The 20,709-nt window shown below is 36.1% G+C and overlaps 1 protein-coding gene across 8 annotated transcripts in view; it reads right to left on the minus strand.

Annotated features, from left to right (window-relative positions):
• The window catches only part of RBM33 (RNA binding motif protein 33), a 131,340-nt gene that overhangs the window by 78,592 nt on the left and 32,039 nt on the right, over nt 1-20,709 (minus strand). For 7 of the 8 annotated variants that reach the window (XM_058180395.1, XM_058180394.1, XM_058180397.1 and 4 more), the window contains exons 5-10: nt 18,193-18,502; nt 14,618-14,737; nt 11,603-11,774; nt 4,375-4,583; nt 3,214-3,472; nt 1,635-1,693 (exon numbers count right to left, since the gene is read on the minus strand). In XM_058180395.1, the coding sequence (XP_058036378.1) occupies nt 1,635-1,693; nt 3,214-3,472; nt 4,375-4,583; nt 11,603-11,774; nt 14,618-14,737; nt 18,193-18,502 (1,129 nt within the window). The remainder of the gene's footprint in view (nt 1-1,634; nt 1,694-3,213; nt 3,473-4,374; nt 4,584-11,602; nt 11,775-14,617; nt 14,738-18,192; nt 18,503-20,709) is intronic. The other variant, XM_058180396.1, reaches the window with a different exon arrangement.

The following is a 20,709-nucleotide window of genomic DNA, read 5'->3' on the forward strand; positions in this document are numbered from 1 at the left end:
TTTGTACAATTTTATTGGTTTATAAAGTCCACCAACTGGCCCTTGAAAGATTCAATTCGTTCTTCTATACTGATAGCAACGTGCCTTTCAAACTTCGATTATCTGATTTTGTACCCATGTCTGGTGAAACCTACAATATTAGTCAAACTCACCATCAATATTCACTGGAGTCATGCTTAGAAAACAAAGCAGCATCTAAAAAATGTGGGTTGGTCATACCTTAGCCTCAGGATGATTAATTATAGGCAGTGTCAAATGCCTCTAGTCATGATAAACACACCTTTTCAGGACCTGTGTCTCAAATATGCACATTCTCTAGGAAAAATAAGTATGTAATAATTATGGATCCAAAAGAAGGTTAATTATATCAAAAATTCACAAATTATAAAACTAATAAATGAGCCAACTTCTTGTGCTTTTTGCAGTACACGAACAACAATACCATCAGGCTCCATCTGAGTTTCATTTAGCACTATGTATGAACTGGGAAGGAGGACTTGGTTTCTTATAACATTTCCCAGGTCATAGGTGATAAGAGAATCATGGAGAGCATCATTTACTATCCTTCTGTGATGAAGAACTTACAAAGAGCAATTAAACAATGTATACTACCACACTGTGTATTCCCAGTCTAGAATTCTTCGCAATTCCGATTTATTCCTGCAAAATAACAAACTACCAAGGAAATGATTTGCAGGTATTTAAAACAGAAATTGCCTCATCACATGAGCATTAGTTTAAATATTTTTGAAATTTAAAAAGTGGTGCACAGTAAAAAGAAGCAATAAAATACACCAGATTTTTGGTTATAACACCATGAGGATACATTCCCATATTTCTAAAAGGTATTTCCCGGTTTCTGATTGTTAATCTCATATGTCAATTATTACTTTTTTAGTTTTACCAATGCTAAAAAGGTTATAGAAATATGATGTAGTCTGGTGAATGAAAGCAATATTACTGAATGTTATGTGTCTTGATGCACAGTATGAAGAAACAGTAACTGAAGGAATACAAAGCTTTTGGGGGGGGGAAGAATCTGGGAAATTTACATACTACAAAAACATGAATGAGAAAAGAAGTGGGAATATTCAGTGATACTGAGAGGCAAATCAACCAAGTGTAGCAGCTTTGATAGGGGAAACACCTGGTTACTGTGTTTGGGACAAAAAAAAAGATAAGGAGGTGACAGATACCAGTAGCAAATCAGTTTCTGGCATTAAAGATACAACAAAAGAAAAATAATAGCATTCTTTACATTTACATTAGAAATATACAATATTTGATGCCTTTTTTAATAAAGAAACCAGTTTTATTTATTCTGAAAGGGCTCTAATGGATGGATGAAGTCCTTATTATTATTTTAAACCCAGCCAGTGTGTGTGTGTGTGTGGTGGGTTTTTTTTAAACTCCCCACTGGAAGTTTTTACAATTAAAACAAAATTAATTCAGGCCTGAAAAATTCATTGACCTTTAAGCTTTTAACAAACAATTTTCTAGCTCACAGATCACTGTCAATATTTGCAAATCCTTAAAATTATATTTCACTGGCACCACGTTTATTTGCCATATTAATATTTCTTTACAAATGTATGCTTATCCATATCAGAGAAGAAGGAACAGCTGCTACTCACAGGAAATCTCTGGGGTCCTGCAGCAGGTCTTGGCTGGGTTGGGACTGGCAGCAAGGGCACTAAAAACAAGGAGCACACCTTTTAAATCAATTTGTTTTAGCCAAGACTCCGGGCCATTTTCATAGACAACCACATTCACAGGCAGCTGCCGCCCCATTCTCCCCAACAGCTGCAGGCAGACAAAATGTGTTAACACCATGCAACAGGGCAATTAGGATGCTGATGGCATAGGCTACAAAATTAAACAAGGCATAGGCAATTTGAAATATTTGTTTTGTTTCACACATTACTGAGTGAGGGACAAAATCTTGACAGCCCAGCATCAGAGGCATGTCACGATTTTCCAAAATTCCAGATATTATACCAATTCCGTGGGTTAATTCACGTTAATTCAATTATGCATTATAGTACTACATATGCTTACTCGGAAACAAAGACTAGTTAAGCTCAGTTGCATATATTCCTGAGTAAACATGTTCTATATTGGCTTATTGTTCACATTGTGTTGTATCTCCTAAGATAAGGCAATGAAATGATTTAAATTTTTGCAAATGGAGTAAATGAGAAAAGGGAGTAAAACTAAAGAAAAGCATGCATGAAGAAGTAGCATTGAATTAACTATTCTAGAAATAAGCTCTTTTTTTACACACACACACATAGACACTGCTTTTACTTTTGCTCACTTAAGTAACAAAAGCACATTGATTTAATCAAAATTTCTGCACCAGAATTATCCTGCAAGAGACCTTAAGAGACCTTAAATTGGTGCTACTTAATGTTTTGTTTGATTATAATTTATGAAATATCCTAAAGTCATTAGACATTTTTCATTTCAAAAACAATTCCTCACTTAAACCTTCACCTATTCTACTAGACTATAATATAGTTTTATTTGGGGTTCAGCTTGTCAATGTGAACTCTTTGTAAAGAAAATATGTGGTTTATTTTATTAATTAACCAGGAAAACAACTGGAATTAAGGAAATCATTATTATTATTTTCTTTGAAAACACTTTGATTCTCATCCAAGAAGCTTCTTCAGAACTGAAGAATGAAAAGGATGAAAAGCAAAACGTTTTCAAAAAAAACAAAAAACAAAAAAACAAAAAACCCAGAGAAAGTCCAGTTGCCTTTTGCATAAAAAAAAAAGTACCTTTCGGACAAATTGTTTTATAATAATGTCAGCACAAAAATACAAATCCTGGTTTAAATTTATATAAATTTATCTTTCATCTGTTTCATTTATTACATTTTTTCTACAGTTCCGGTTTCCAATCATCTAATTTCAGGGGATGAATATAAGGAATTCTGCATAGTGCTATAAAAATAACGATAACATCAAAACCCAACTTATGCCAAGTAAGACGTTTGATCTACATTGGTTAGCATGGTTGATGATGATCAACACAGCAGCTCTCTTGGCTTCTATCTCTTTCTCAGTGGTACCTCCAAAGAGATTCTAAAAAATGAGAAACATTTACATCCAAATATTTGCTTTACTTCTAGGCAATAGGCATTTTCCATTACATTTTGTAGTAATGCCTGTAGTCTACCTAGACTTTCTTTGAAAAGATTCCTACCTTGAACAGGTGTTACTACAGTTCCTTTGAAGTGTGGATTTATGTGTATGTTTTTTGGCTGTTGGGATGCCACTGAAGGAGGAGACATCAGCATTCTTGGGCCGTCTACTTGGGATGGCATATGGAGTCCTGGAGGGGGAGGGGGGGGTGGGCGAAGCGGAGTGGGGAGAGGGAGCAGACCCTGTAGCTGTTGCTGTGATTGTTGCTGCTGCTGGAAAAGATTCCGGATGGGATGATGAAATATCCTGTCTGAATGTGTCTGAAATTAAAAACAAAAAATAACATTTCTATTAATTGGAAAATTTTTAAAAAACTGCCCCACAAAAAATGCAAGAGAGGGTTTTGTTTTTTTGTGGGGTTAAGCAGATTCGTGGCTACTGACAATATCTCTATTCTTACAGGTTGCCTAGAAACTTCAGTTTTTCTTGGGGAATGGACGGATGAAAGTGGAGACATCCTAACTCTTTGGCTATGGATGGAATGAATATAAGTTCATTCCTGGGGAACAGCTTAGCAGTAGCTTCTCACACACATGAAGATACTATAATTCAGCATTCTAAACTAAGGTTTATCAACAAGATTCCTCTGTTGTCATGATGGAATTAGGACATGAAAATTTTCCTCCCTTATTTATATCAAAAAGACTTTTCACATTACCAAATCAAGCACACCCATAGAGACATGAGCAAGAGAAGTCTCTGGCACTGCATGTTTTGCAGTACAACTACAAGAAATATCAAGAATGGGATCATCACAAATCCTAAAACCAGAGAGCCAGTTGGTAGCGGTGAAGGCACCAGTCTAGAAATCAGAAGACTGTGAGTTCTAGCCCCACCCTAAGCTGGCTGGGTGATTTTGGGCCAGGGTGATCTCTCAGCCCAACTGACCTCATAGGGTTGTAGGAAAAATAGCAGGAGGAAGGAATACTATGTATGCTCACCACCATGAGTTACTCATTAGTAATAACAGAAATAAATACATAAATAAATAAACAAAATAAAACAAAACAAAACTTCGGATTTCAAATAGCAATTCTCCTGATTTTAAGAGTCTTCAGAATAAGGCTCTGAATTTAGCATTCTCATTTAAGCCATTAAACTTAAGCAGGCCTTCCATCATTTGAATTCCTCCACCCAACCATCACTATTGTATTTAGGGTACCATCATAGCTGTCTGAGTCGGCAGTAAAGCAGACCGGTGATCCTTCATTCTTCCTCTTTCAATGATGTCTCTTCTTTGTTCTCCCAGCCCATGATACATCAATAACCCTCCTCGTCTTCCTCCTCTTCGGGACCCATACCGCCCTTGTTTTAGCTGTCTTTCCCGTTCTTCAAATTCAAGTAATGCTGCTTTGGCTTCTGCAGAAAGTTCTATCAGATGAAAGAAAATATAATTTACTATTTGCCAGAAGAATTAAGAGATATGAACTGATAACAGTCTCATTACAATAGCAACGACTGCATGCAAGTAAACATATTCAATTAGCATGGCACTTACATCAAGACAACCTATTAACATTTAAAGAATTAACCTGATTGTATCCTTTTAATTTGCAAATGGAAATACATATTTACACTCCAGCTATAAAATTCTTTATTCTCTCAAGAATAGTTTCATATGTGATTTTTTAAAAATAAGTTTAGTTTGGTTTTGTTGATTATAGTTTTATTAATTTACTTTAAATAGTTTTGTTTCAACTTTTTTTCCTCCTACAATACCTTACAAAAATTCAGTACTTAATATAAGAAATATACATGTAATATAGTACCCTGATTGCTAAAATCTTATTAACTTAATTAGGTATTATATCTGACTATCTCTTAAGCTTCTATGCTGCTTCATATGGACCATTTCTAAATTCAAAACAGCAACAACAAACAAAGTGTAAAATAACATGACATATTTATAGTAAGACATATTTGTTGCCTTTATATCTTCAGTACATGCTTCCTAGTCATATCAATATTATCCTCCTATGAAAGGATCATCCCTTCACTAGTGTTCTTTAACACAATCAAGAAATTCTTCATAAAAACAGCAGATTCAAAAATATTCCAGGATATATTGATAGTAGCCTATTACAACAAACTCAGAGCAATATTCCATTCTAAACACACCTTGTTTGTTCCTTTCTCCCTTCTCACAAAGGTATATAGCATGCCTTTAACTAATGGGAAACTACGAAGTGACTATGCTTTTACTTGGCAGTCTTCATGTTATGGAGAAAGGAAAGATGCTATTACATTTGTAAGACAAAATCTGGTAATTGGAGCATTGCTTCTAAATCTTTCTTCAATGGCTCACTCAGAACCATGTAGTCCATTCTATCTCTTGACTACAATCTTGAAAACGAAGGCACAAAACGATTTGAAAAATAGCTAATTCAGGCTAAAACCCATGCAGAAGGATGTCCAATTTTAAGGAGAGTAAGTAATTGAGTTTACAAGTTCATCTTGTTGCTGCTGGTCATCTTAATTCAGCACATTGAGAGCAGAGAGTATCAGGCCTGGGAGGGTGAACTGAAAGGGGCTACGGATAACTTCCACTGTTAAAAACAGAACTTTATTCTCCATGTAATGGGAACAACTCCAATCCATTTACCGGTAGTTTGTACAATTCTGCCTTACAGATCAACGTTCAAAATAGGATGGCGCTGAAGAATAACAAACCAGAGTAAAAGAAGGGAGGATAATTAGAGAATGTTACGCCCACATAATAGATGCCATCAAAATAATTACAGCTTTAACACTAGTACAATTAGGTCTCATTTAGATTTTAAAAATGAGGGAGGGGATGATAAGGGAAGGAAGATAAATTTGGGTTCAAGGCAAGTAATTTGCCTTTTCACCTTCACATAAAAATACTTATTCCAATTTTTGACTAACTTAAGCAAACTCATAACTTGAAAAGAGGTGCTTATAAAACAGCCCCGCCCTGCTACCCACCAAATGGTATCTGGATTTTTTAAAAAAATGTATTCAAGCAAAATCAGCATTCAGCATCCAAAAAACCATGTGTGATCTTTTATATATACACAGAGACTTCTTCTGATGCTCAATTTCAGAACATAGATCCTAAAATCCAGGTAGTCCTTGACTTATGATCATAACAGAGCCCAAATTCCAGACATAAGTCATGCCAGTTGTTAAGTGATGGGTTGTTGTTGTTGTTGTTGTTGTTGTTTGCCAAAACTGGAAGCAAACATCAGTTTCTGGCACAAAACATCAGAAATATTGGTAGTGTGGCTCTGGGATGCTGAAAACAACTCTTACATGCAGGCCAGTTGCTGAGAGTCCAAAACACAATTACATGACTGCAAGGGGAAGGAGAACTAACTGTATTTTGTAACATGGGACATTTCAAAAGTATTCTATAAAACACAAGAAAACGATTTGCCTCCAGAAACTGTGGTTTCCTGCACTCCAACACTGGAAATTTTAAAGAAGAGATTGGATAGCCATTTGTTTGAAATGTTATAGGGCTTCCTGCTTGAGTAGGGAGTTGGACTCGAAGAATTTACAAGGTCCCTTCCAACTCTGTTATTCTGTTCTTCTTTATATATAATTCTTTGAATTATTCTCCCTAAAGAACCTATTTCATATTCACACTTATCTGCTTTAAAATGCTTGTAATTCAAAGGATTTTCCTTTTAATTTAAAAAGAGCAGCATTTAAGATATGGTTCTGCTGCATTCATAAGAAAAAATGTTTAACATATTTTTACCAACACATATCCAATCTTTACTGCAGAATTCTTTCATACACAGCTAATGCAGTGAATCAGCAATTATTCCTCTAGTCCTTCCAAGTGTCAAAATTAATTTGGCTACCCTTGGTAATAAAATGGTTTCAAATGCCATCTTTAATCAGCAAGTAAGGATGCTTTCCTCCAATAGAGACAACCTGTCATGAAAGGTCACCAAAAAGTGACAGAAAGGAAATTACGTTTGGAATTTCAACTAAAATATTAATTTCTGTTTAAGTGTTTTCTCAATTTATATCTCCATGTTAAAAGTAAAAATTGTAACCACTCAATGGGTTTCCATTTCTATACCCGTAATTCTTATTAAGAGCAATCAGTCCTGAAAGAAAGTAATATTTATTATGCCACTTTTACTACATTTTTCACTAATAGACAACAATTATTGCAGATCGCTTAACTGCTCTAGCTGACAATGGCTTTTTACAGGAAAAAAAAAACTTGAATAGGAACTGCAAAACCTGTGTATTTGCAAACTGTTAATGAGATATCACCGGGTTATTTTTATTGCTACAGCATTTTGATACCGTTATTTATGAAAGCAAGGAAACAAGCTATCAAATAAAACATCAGTATTTCCAAACATTTTTTTAAAGATAGTTCCATACAGACAGTTTGCTAATCTTATACTTTTCAGTCGACAGGTTGAAAATTAAAAAAGGAATTTTGCGCTATAAAAACTAAGAACAATAAATTTTAATTTTCTTAAAATTACCTGGGACAAGGTTTTTTTTCCCCCAGATGAATTCAAATGTTCCATTATCAAAGCACCCCACTAAACAATCAATCTTCCCAGGCTTGGGCTTGTCTATAGGCAAATAGCAATAAACATACCACTATGGTTTGCTTCTTGCTTCATTTCTGGTTCCTTGAATCTCCCCAGACTTGTGTACTCACTACAGAACTACTAGAAAAACACTGAAAAGTTTTAGGGAGGATCTCCTTCAGGCGCATCTTCCCCATCAGCAAGCTAGCCAAGCTTTTCACTCGTCCTATAACTTCTGCTCAAGATTCCACCACCCTAAATGGATTTAGAATTGCCTATGAGGCCTCTCTGAGAAGGGGGGGGAGAGAGAGAGAGAGAGAGAGAGAGAGAGGGAGGGAGGGAGGGAGGGAGGGAGGGAGGGAGGCATGCATGCATGCATGCATGCATGTATGTATGTATGTAGGTCTTGCCATATTTGGGTCTTTTCCCGTGTAGGTTGAGAGTATCTTGGCGATGTTTCGACGAGGTCTCACTCGTCATCTTCAGGCTGGTGCTTATGGCTTTGTGCTTGTGCGAGCAAAGCGTGGTCGGAGCTGCCATCTCTCTATAAATACTGGTGGGGAGGTGTGGACTGTTGGCTCTGTTGCTGTAAGCAGGTTGGTTGGCTGTGTGGTTGCATCTTGATTAGTAGGTGGGGTGGATGCTTGCAGATTAGTCGGCTCTTTCATAGCATCCTGTGTGGGTGTGGTCCTAGTTGTGTGCCCATTAGTCTTCTGTGTTGTAACGATCTGGGTAATGGGCTGAGTGGAAACATCCTGAGTTCTGGTAATGTGACCTCACGAGTCTTGTGCTGATGTCAAAACGTCGCCAAGATACTCTCCACTTTACACGGGAAAAGACCCAAATACACCAAGACCTACATATATATACAGCATACCTATGTGATGGTCATATGACCAAACTTTGGATGCTTGGCAACTGGCACGTATTTAGGATGGTTGCAGCATCCTAGGGGGTCATGCGATTGCCGCTTGTAAGTTTTCAATCAGCTTTCAACAACTGAAATCAATGAGGGAAGGTAGATTAGCATAACAACTGCCATGATTCACCTAACAACCTTAACAAAAATGTTATGAAATGGGCACAATTTACTAAACCACCCTGTTTACTCATGGAAATTCTGGGCTCAATTATAGCTGTAAATTAAGGATTACCTGTAAATTACAACTCCCAGCAATTCTAACCACATAAAATCTTGGGAAAAGGAAAAGTGGGGATATTGATGTGGGGGTAGCAGGTTGGAGAATTTATGATTTTGATAGCTAAAAACCATTTTTAAATATCTGCCCCACTGAGAAATGCCCAACAACTTTTGTTATTTGATATGTAGCATTTGATGTGGTACAGCTCAATAATCCCCAGCAATGGATAGCTCAGATTCACTGAATATGAAAGATGTTTCAAACTGGTAATCCCAAAGATAGTTTTTCAAGAGGCAACTGGACTTTGTTTTGTTTTTTTTCCACCTTTGAAAATGTTTCACTTCTCATCCAAGAAGCAAAACATCTTAAAAAGAAAAACCAGAAAGTCCAGTTGCCTCTTCAAAAACCACTTTTGGGACAACCATGACCTGGATGGATGAAAATCTTCATAGACATTAAAACTGGTAGCTTCATTTAGCCCCTCACATGTTAAATACCTGTATGAAATGTGTGGCAGATATATAATTCTCAAATTATTTTTATTATTTATTACCGCATTTATTATTAATTATTTTATTACTTCTGAATTAAGCTGAAGACAAGAAGGACCGTCATGTGAAAAAGAAACTACACTAAAAAGAAATTGCTTCTATAGGGATTATTTTTTAATACTATTTATGTTGTTTTGTATTTTCTATTATGGATTGCACCAGAGGCTAAACCAATTTTGTTGTATATATTTTTATTATATATATTTTTGTTGTATATATTTTATTTTATTTTTTATTTTATTTTATTTGTCATAAAAGCATACGTAAGCATAAGCATGAAGCAACTATACAACATATAAGCATATATATGAGTATAAGCATGTAATAATCATATAAATTGGATATAATGAAAGGAAATAGTAGGACAGAAACGGTAGGCACGCTGGTGCTCTTATGCACGACCCTTATAGACCTCTTAGGAAAGGGGTGAGGTCAATAGTAGACAGTTTTTGGTTAAAGCTTTGGGGACTTTGAGAAGAGATCATATATGATGATATATACATCATATATATATGCTCCCAGAAGCACGAAGCTGAAGCCTGAAGATGACGAATGAGATGTCATCGAAACGTCGCCAAGACATTTCCAATTTTACACGGGAGAAAACCCGAACAACCAAAGACCTATATACAAACACCCGTGAAAACCTCAGAAAACATATATATATATACATACATACATACATACATATATATATATATATATGATGTACAATGACAACAAAAGCTATATTATGCTACTACTACACCCTCTTTGAGTCCTATTTTTACGAGATTTTATGTATTAGGTAAAGACAACCTCAGATGAACAACAACACATGACATATTAAGCCATTTCATATAATTCACAGAATTACTATGTCAATCTGTAAAACAACAGAATTTCTTCAAGAGGCTTTCAACTTATAAAACGTGAAATATCTACATTACTTTTGTACAAGGTATCAGACCAGAGAATGGAGGTGACCATGTCTCTAATATGAGAGAAGAAATGTACTCCTGCAATAGTTTTACAGCAAGGTGTTCTGTTAGAAAATTACAACGTATATTCATATTGAACTTATAACACAGGACACTTCAAAAGAAGTCCTGTTTGTGTGTAGTTTCACAAGATGTCACACTGAGACTCTAAATAATTCATTACTAAACCTGCCTGATTCCACCTTGCTATGACATCAATCTGAGTTTTCTTTTCAATAGTAGCATCTTTAATTAGCCAGTCCTTCCAGAAAAGCTGATTTGACCTGAAGCTGAGCAGACATTGTGTGACACCTTAACATGTTTGCTCTCATATTAGGAAGGGACAGGACCTATCTAAATTTACCAGATTATATTATTTTACACATACAACACTGCCACAAGATATTTAACAACTTTCCATCCTGAATAAATACAGATAGTCCTGGAGTTACAATGGCAATTGGGTCCAAAACTGCAAGTCGTTACTTGATGCAGTCATAGAGCACTTCACACCATCACACTGCTTAGCAAGGACAATCCTAGCAGTCCTAGTTGTTTTTTGTTGTAATTTACAACTTGCTAGGTGGAAAGCAGTGAGGGCTCCAGGTAAGCAGCATGAGGATGGTCATACACAAGGAAGGAGGGTTGGTATGTGTGTGAATCAGGGGACTGGCCAACATCAGCCATATGGTGCTACAGGTGGGTAGAAGAAGCAAAATCAACTTGTAACATTCCTTGCTTTCTCATTGATTTTGGTTGTGGAAAACTGGCAGAGAAGGTCGCTGCTTACATGATATCATGTCTCCCTGCGACATCATCAATACAAGCTGGATCATCACAGCACCTGTACCACAAGTATGTGATCACAATGATGGTGTGATAGCTGGAACAGCCGAACACCAACTTTACTTCCGTTTTCTCAACTCTGCCATAACTTAAGCACTTTAATGGTCACTAAATAAATATACATAAACCAAAGAGGTCTCTCCATAAACAGATTAACATTATAAAAGTGCTCTTGAACTGCAAGTTATCGTTTTTGTTTTATTTTATATATTTTACTTCCTTTTCAGCCTCACTGCTTATAATTCACACCTTTACAATTATTTATATTTTAAATTTTTGTATTATTCCTCAATTGTGCACATAATGTGCTAGTCTGTTGTAGCCAATTACGAATCTAGTTTTCTAACCATTCCTCTAAAGTCTTACCCAAAGTTTCTGGAATGTTTCTTCGCTCCCTTGTTATATCCGATAGCCTAATAATTGTTCCTTCTTTCCGTTCAGTTTTGAACCGTAACCGACCAGACTCTTCATTATCTTCCTCCTCTTCATCTGATTCTTCTTTGGGCTCTTGTTGAAACTCCAGATTTTCAAGAACTACCTATAACCGATGAGGAAAGGGACAAATGCTGATCTTACATATTTACAAGGTTTGAAATCAAGAAAATAATAAACCACGGGTCTTTCTTAAAATTCACAGACTGTTCAATATTATAGCATTATGTGAAATTTAACTGATTTCACGATGTGGAACGTGAAAAAACAGTGATTTTTTTTAAAAGAATGCAAAAAATTAATCCATGTTTAAACTCGGTTGATAGTAATTATGGCTAAAACACTTTACAAAATGGTGTAATTTTAGGACAGGCAAGGAAAGAGAAAAAAATGGCACCAAAATTGCATTTTGGGAATCAAATTTTTTTACTCATAAATACCCTTATAGAAATAACATTTATAGAAGCCATACATCCAGAGCAGTGGATTTCATTGGGAAGCAATTGTTGAACAGGTAAGACTCCGATCTTTGTATCTTGTCTATGGATCTGTCTCACCCATCCGAATCATGGCTGTCCAAAGGTGCTTTTTTCCCCCCGAAAACAAATGGACTTTGTTTTTCCTTGAAGACGTTTTGCTTCTCATCCTAGAAGCTTCTTCACTTCGGAACTTATAGATCTTGTCTGTTAAGTTTCCAAAAGTGCCCAGAAGCCTCAGTGTTTTGTGTCAAGATAGGAGAATGCTGCATTTCTTCCTATGAGTTCAGGAGGATGAATATCAGGCTGCAGTATTTAAAGATAACTTGGGGAAGTCTACATTGTTTTGTAGGCTATTTTGCCAGGCTATTTGTAGGCTGTTTTGCCAGGCTAAAAGGTATAAAAGGGGAATAGTGCATTAAAACTGAATGGCTACTTCTTTGCTGTGTTAGCAATGTTCATCAAATTAAGTAGAAAATATTAAAGGAATGTCAGCCTTCTCAGGCAGGAAACACAACTAGGTGAATTAATACTACTTTATTGTAAGTAAGAGCCTGAAAATACAAATGTCCCACCATCTTTTTTATAGCCTGAGAAGTCAGCAGTGTCTCTTTGCCTGTCGGTTATGCAACTGCAGGCTAACCCTGCAACCCCATCTGACCCTTCCTGAGGCAGCGTCTCTTCTCTTCTCCCATCTCCCAAGACTTTTCCCACACACCATTACAGTGAATGTATTTAGGCTCGCAGCCACAATTCTTAACCTAAGTTTTTCTCACTGCTCTCTCCTTGTAACTGAATAACCTCTCATAAAGCATAACAAAACAGAAAAATGAGTTAATAAAATTATTGGAAGTGTGATAGAAATAACATTTGAGTGGAAGACAATCATATCATTTTCAACTGGATGACTTTGGCAAAATTCCTCTGTGTAGTGAAAGCCATAAAACACACTTTTACAGTTTGCATGGTATAAGCTAGTGTTTTAATACTTATAGGCTATATTCTTCAATTACTGAAATTAATCTGTTAGGAATGATTGAATTTTTTTTAAAAAAAGCATCAGTATTATGTATTAGTTTTGGTGCCTATAAGGTATCTTTTCAAGCCCTACAATTCTACTTTTTACAGTATTGTGTTTTCTGTTGCAGGAAGTGCCTCAACATCCTTAAAAGAAGAAAATCACAGAATTTAAATACCAAGTAAACCAACTAGGACTCTAAAGAATATATTAACTTGGATGATGCAACCTTATTTTAAGGTGATAGAAGGAAAAAAATGAACAGCCTATCAAACAATCCAGCTAAAGCTCCCACTCCTGGCTTCAAAAGAAACTGAGGATGAGGAAAACCTTAAATCCAAATATAATCCCTTCCCTCAAATACAGCCAGTGAAAGCTAAGAGTGGCAGCTAGCCTCTTGTAGAAAAGGAAAAGAAAATAAATGCATCACCGAAAAATAAACTTATTGCTCAGGTAATAACTGGTATTCTCGTGGACGGCTGCCTTAAGTCACTATAAATTTCTTGTCTCTATCTTCTAACAAGATATCTGTTCATCTACCAGTTTTGAAATGTCAAGGATCAGAATTCTTTTGGAATGGAACATACGGTATAAAGCACATATTAAATATCTGACCAAGATTCAGGTTTCATCACTAGCTTCTAAGACAGTTTTTCCTTTGATGCAACAGAGAAGGAAATCAAATTGAACAGGGAACGAGGAGTCTCGAGAGAAAACGCTGTAGAAGACTGGCTTACTAAATGTCACTCGGGCACAACTGAGCTGTTGTTATTTGGGATTGTTGGGTTTTTTACATCTACTTGCTAGCAAATAGGCCATGATGTCGATGGAATAAAGATAATACATGACAACATTGTGAGCAGATGAATGAAACTGTTTCAACTACATAGAAGGAATGCTAGAAAAGATGACTTGGTTCCCACAAAGAACAAAGTGAAAAATGATCAAGGATTTTATATCAAACAGAAGATACTTCAATGCAGAACAGTTAGTTCTGGTATAATGCTAAGAAGTTTTGAATTTCTGGTCACAAAGAATAAAGAAGAGAGAAAGTACTGTGCATTTCCTTCTTGTCCCAAAAGCACTGCTACAGACAGGGTTAAAGAAATTCAGATATGAAAAGAAAAGGAAATATTGGCTGATGACTGGAATGGGCCTATAGCTCCAACACTATTTGTAAGGGCTGCCAAAAATGAGAAACAAAGCAGCTGTGACACAAGAAGCATGCATACCGCTCATCTTCATATCTCAAGTTTTTCCCTGAAAATGAGCATTCAGGAATGTTGATCATCCTAGTATACAAGTCTGCTAAAAGTTAGCATAGGGTCAGAATTTCTCTTTATAACTAATTTTGCAATAGGAATATTGAGAAAAGCAATGCCAAAGATTAATACCAAATTGAAAATTCTATCTGAAATATGTTTTGTTTTTAACGTTCCAGCTTTTCTGCAGTACCTCTTCTGACTCATATGGAGGTGACTGGGTATCAGCAACCTCTTCTAACTCTTCTTCAGTTATATATTCTTGTTGTTCAATTACTTGTGCTCCACTATAAGATTGTACATAATCTTCATCCTGAAAGAAATGCATAAGGAAGCCTTTCATTTAAACTAATTTTATTTCTAAATATATCACTGCTTACAGGTGAAACTCAAAAAATTAGAATATTGTGCAAAAGTTCATTTATTTCAGTAATGCAACTTAAAAGGTGAAACTAATATATGAGATAGACTCATTACATGCAAAGTGAGATAGCTCACACCTTGATTTGTCATAATTTTGATGATTATGGCTGACAGCTCATGAAAACCCCAAATTCACCATCTCAGAAAATTAGAATATTACATGAAATCAATATAACAAGGATTGTACATAGAACAATATCGGACCTCTGAAAAGTATAAGCATGCATATGTACTCAGTACTTGGTTTGGACTCCTTTTGCATCAATTACTGCCTCAATGCGGCGTGGCATGGATGCTATCAGCCTGTGGCACTGCTGAGGTATTATGGAAGACCAGGATGCTTCAATAGCGGCCTTCAGCTCTTCTGCATTGTTCAGTCTCATGTCTCTCATTTTCTCTTGGCAATGCCCCACAGATTCTCTATGGGGTTTAGGTCAGGTGAGTTTGCTGGCCAATCAAGCACAGCAATCCCATGGGCATTGAACCAAGTTCTGGTACTTTTGGCAGTGTGGGCAGGTGCCATTTTCCTGCTGGAAAATGAAGTCAGCATCCCCATAAAGTTCGTCTGCGGAAGAAAGCATGAAGTCTTCCAAAATCTCCTGGTAGACGGCTACGTTGACTCTGGACTTAATGAAGCACAGTGGACCAACACCAGCAGATGACATGGCTCCCCAAATCAACACAGACTGCGGAAACTTCACACTGGACTTCAAGCATCTTGCAGCGTGTGCCTCTCCATTCTTCCTCCAGACTCTGGGTCCTTGGTTTCCAAATGAGATGCAAAAGTTGCTCTCATCAGAAAAGGACTTTGACCACTGAGCAACAGACCAGTTCTTTTTTCCTTTAGCCAAGTAAGACCCTTCTGATGTTGTTTGTTGTCCAGGATCGGCTTGACAAGAGGAATAGGACATTTGAAGCCCATGTCCAGGATCCGTCTGTGTGTGGCGGCTCTTGATGTACTGACTCCAACCTCAGTCCACTCCTTGTGACAGTCCCCAACACTTTTGAATGGCCTTTTCCTGACAATCCTCTCCAGGCTGCGGTCATCCCTGCTGCTTGTGCACCTTTTTCTTCCACACTTTTCCCTTCCACATGACTTTCTATTAATGAGCTTTGATACAGCACTTTGAGAACATCCAACTTCTTTTGCAATTACCTTTTGAGGCTTTCCCTCCTTATGGAGGGTGTCAATGATGGTTTTCTGCACAACTGTCAGGTCAGCAGTCTTTCCCATGATTGTGATTCCTACTGAACCAGACTGGGAAACCATTTAAAAGCTCAGGAACCCTTTGCAGGTGTTATGGCTTAATTAGCTGATTAGAGTGGGACACTTTGAGCCTAGAATATTGAACCTTTTCATAATGTTTTAATTTTCTGAGATGGTGAATTTGGGGTTTTCATGAGCTGTAAGCCATAATCATCAAAGTTATGACAAACCAAGGTATGAACTATCTCGCTTTGCATGTAATGAGTCTATCTCATATATTAGTTTCACCTTTTAAGTTGCATTACTGAAATAAATGAACTTTTGCACGATATTTTAATTTTTTGAGTTTCACCTGTATTTATTCAGAAAGGGTTGCTATAAGTGCAATCTTCCCAACTTGTTTACTTTGATTAACAGACTGGAAAAAAGTCACAAATTTCCATACTTCTGTACATATTCTGTCTCCAGCATCTTAAATCTACCTTAAATATAAAGCTGATTTATGCAAATTAGTTTTTTTAATTAGTGAATTAGTATTTAAATGGTGAATGGTGCTTAAGAGAATTTATAATACTAACCATGATAACAACTTTATACCTTGTTGCAACTAAAACTTAAAGGATGAGAAGCTGGAATCTACATGATTATAAAAAGGTTATTAAGGGTGAAATATAACACTGCTTTCTTATAGGTAAAGGTAAAGGTTCCCCTCGCACGTACGTGCTAGTCGTTGCTGACTCTAGGGGGAGTCATCTCCGTTTCAAAGCCAAAGAGCCAGCACTGTCTGAAGACGTCTCCGTGGTCATGTGGCCGGCATGACTCAACGCCAAAGGCGCACGGAACGCTGTTACCTTCCCACCAAAGGTGGTCCCTATTTTTTTTACTTGCATTTTTACGTGCTTTCAAACTGCTAGGTTGGCAGAAGCTGGGACAAGTAACGGGAGCTCACCCTGTTTCACGGCAGCACTAGGGATTCGAACCGCCGAGCTGCCAACCTTTCGATCGACGAACTCAACGCCCTAGCCCCTGAGCCACCGCGTCCCCCTTTCTTATAGGTCTCCATTAAACCAACATCACATTTAAAATAATATCCATATGTGGTAGCTATTTACTTTTGTAACAATAATTTAGAAGATAAACCCTCTTAAAATTTAAAACATAACATCAGCATTACTATAATTATTACAGTTTTTAAAACATGTGAGCTAGGAAAAATTACATCTACTTACTTAAAGCATATGTACCTTATTACACAAAGTGAAAATTAATTGCTCCCAGGCAGCTTACATTGCACAATGATGTGATAGTTTACATTAATTCCTTTAAAATGTAGGATTTCAGATTTTAATTAGATACTCAACTAATTTGAGAGTAACGCAATACCTTTATTTTCCATGAAATGTACTTTCTCATTAGTTATTTATGTCTTAGGCGTAGTAGAAGAATAACATACAGCATTTTATTATGTGATTTAGGCTTTAAAGCAAAGAAAAAGGACCGATAAATCCATTTACATTTGCTAGGTTTGAGAAATACTTCTAATAAATGGCAATAAATCTATTCTCATTTCAACTCAGAGCAATGTACACAGAAAACACTGAAACTGAAACAAATTATATATGTGACATGTTCTAAAGCAACCTCAAATCTCTTTATTCAGGTTTAGACAGTTCTCAATTACAAAAAAAAAGGGAGGGTGGAAATGAGTGAGCAGAACATCAATCACTTTGGAATATTAGCACCTTAAAGATGTCTTTAGCAGGTCAATAATCTTTTCACCTTCGAAGGACTTTATCAGATCTTGTCTAAAGCCTGGATAAAAGCTTTTGCATTAAGTACTTCTAACAATTGGCACTGCGTCTCCACCACACAAAGCTGTTTTCTTCCTTAAGGATACAATCTTCAAGGTCATGATTCTCAACTGCCTTCCAGAATGACAAAAGAGCATTACCTGCAGCCAAACAAGCTGTCAACACAAACTTTGTCACAGCCTAGATAAAGAAACTGGCAGACAGTGATAATAGGTCTAATTTTGCTCCGGTCCCAAGGGAGGTAAACAGATTTCAAATCAGTCTAAAAACCTAAGCATGTGAAGCAATGTTATCTCAAAAACTAAAATAGGAGGGGAAAAAACTCACCGGGAATTCATCTAGAGGTTCATTGATTTCAAGATCCAGCACTTCATCATTGTAATTCTCTTCTTCACCCTGATCTTCCCCATATTCTATTTGGTCTTCTGTCAGCTCAACCTCTTGGCCTTCATACTGTTCTTCTGAATACTCTTCTGCATACTCTTCAGGAATATCTGATTTGTCATAACCAATTTCATCTTCACCTTGTTCATACTCTAAGTCTTGTTCAATAGATGTGTCATTAGCATTGACAGCGAGCTCAAAGGATGTCATCACGCTAGGTGCAGTATTAATATTCACAGTGACATCTTGAGAACTAAAATACAGCAAAAAAAGTGTTTTTAGTTTAAATCAGTACATTATTACTGTGTGTGTATTTTGCATAGAATGCAACAATATCCACATTAAGTAAAAATTAATTGATGCATCAACCTGATTTCATGCCACCAATTCATAACATGCATACATATATCATTGTTTCATCAAATGTTGGCTATTTGACCAAAGGAATCAAACCAACTATAGGTTCTAACAGATTAGCCTGGCATAAAGTGTGGGATTACTGAGCAAGTTGAGTTCAGTTTTAAATCCCAGGTTAACAAATATACACAGGAGATCAGCATCTGTTTTCCACTTAGTGCAACGTTAGTTATCTATTATACTAGCTACATTAATACTACTGGGCACCAATGTTTATAAATTTTAGGTTACTATAATGAAATATTTTTTTAAAGGGTACGCTTGAATAAACTTCAACATGCTAGAATTTGCATTTAATTCTAATAAGCATCAACATCAACAAATATTCAATTTGAATTGTGTCAATAGCTCCTATCTAAATTCTGAGAAGGAATCACAGATGTTCTAATAAAAATTTCCATAAAACCCTGTCAATTTAACAAATTTTTTAAAAACTGATTTTTTTTGTTCTTTAAAATATACCAACTTGTAGTACATAAAGTAATAATTATCTACAAGTTTTTACTCTTTCTCTAAAAATGATTTATCAGAGTTTTGTTTATCTGTTTATATTCTGTTTGCTCTTTGAGAATTCAAAGGGACATATGCGGTGCTCCTTCTTTCATTTTTCTTCCCATCGCCATCCTATGAAGTAGGTGGGATGAGACAGTGATTGGTTCAAAGTCACCAAGCGAACTGCCATGGTTAAAGGTGGAACTAAACTTGGATCGTTCCAATGCCGATTCAAGTTGTCAGTCACAAAAACCACAGCATGCAAAGTCACAGAAATGAACAAATTAGAAAGCAGTGATACTTTCAAAGTCAGGTTTCAAAGATGCAGTTCTGTCCTGGGTGTAAAGACACAAATTCAATAATTATTATATGTGAACCACTTCTGGGCAAGCTGAGTCTTGAATAAAGAGTTCAGAGTCAGAATTGTTCTGTTGTTATGTGTGATGTCTGAAATAATAATAGATAATAATAGATAATAGAATTTTTATTGACCAAGTGTGATTGGACACACAAGGAATTGGACACACAAGGAAATAGAAATATGATCTGGATATTATATGGGTTTGCTATATTTTAATTAGTAATTCTGCTTTGCCAAGAAACTTTTACCAAAGGCAGACTGATTTAAAGATGGTTGTAACTCAAAATTTCCTGTAAAACATCATGGTTGAATCATTATGCAAACGAGAAAGAAGTGAGAACATGTCTTAAGTGAGAACAATTTTTTAGTTTAATGTGTCAGGCAATTCTTCTAATAGGACTAATTTCAAATTAGTCCTAATTTTATACTGTTTTTCTGTATGAGTGTACATATTCAGTCCTGCAGAGGCTCATTGGTTGAATGATTTTATTTCCCTCCATCAACAAGTAGATTGGGAAAGATGTGTATTTAAAATAAATAGGAGGATGAAACGATAAAATATATCAACACTGTACCTAAGCAATTCAACACTGCCATTTAATTAAAAAAAGAACCCCAAATAATTCTACAAATGTCTATGGAGATTCTCGGTCATGCAGGTCATATTGTCCCACAGGTGCCTTTTCTTTATTTTTCCCTGAAGACGTTTCCACTTCTCATCACAGTTAGAACTGAAGAAACTTCTTGGATGAGAAGCAAAACGCCTTCAAGGAAAAACGAAAAAAGTCCAGTAGCTTTTTTAAAAAGCACCTCTGGGATAATTGCACAAGTGTATTCTTAATGCAAATGAATAAAACAGCAGTTCTTAATTCAATTTTGCAGCTAAGATTATTCCTATATGTAGCAAACCAGGCATCCTCTTTCTTCTTGGAGGCATTTAACGGAATTATTTTTTTTAATCAGTTACACTTAGTAATAATTACATTCTTAATGGTATATACATCAAAGAAAAGTTATGTAATTAGAAATTCACATTAGAATAGCTATTCCTAAGGAATCCCTAGAAGCAATTAAATTTTTGGAGGAGGTTACCACAATTCTGAAAAGAATGCATCTGGGAAATCTGGTCCTATACTACCATTATTTTCTGTTTCAATACCCAGCCGAAAATGAGTTAAAATCTTATTCAT

Source organism: Ahaetulla prasina, chromosome 4 (assembly GCF_028640845.1).
Source record: "Ahaetulla prasina isolate Xishuangbanna chromosome 4, ASM2864084v1, whole genome shotgun sequence".
Lineage (NCBI taxonomy): Eukaryota > Metazoa > Chordata > Lepidosauria > Squamata > Colubridae > Ahaetulla > Ahaetulla prasina.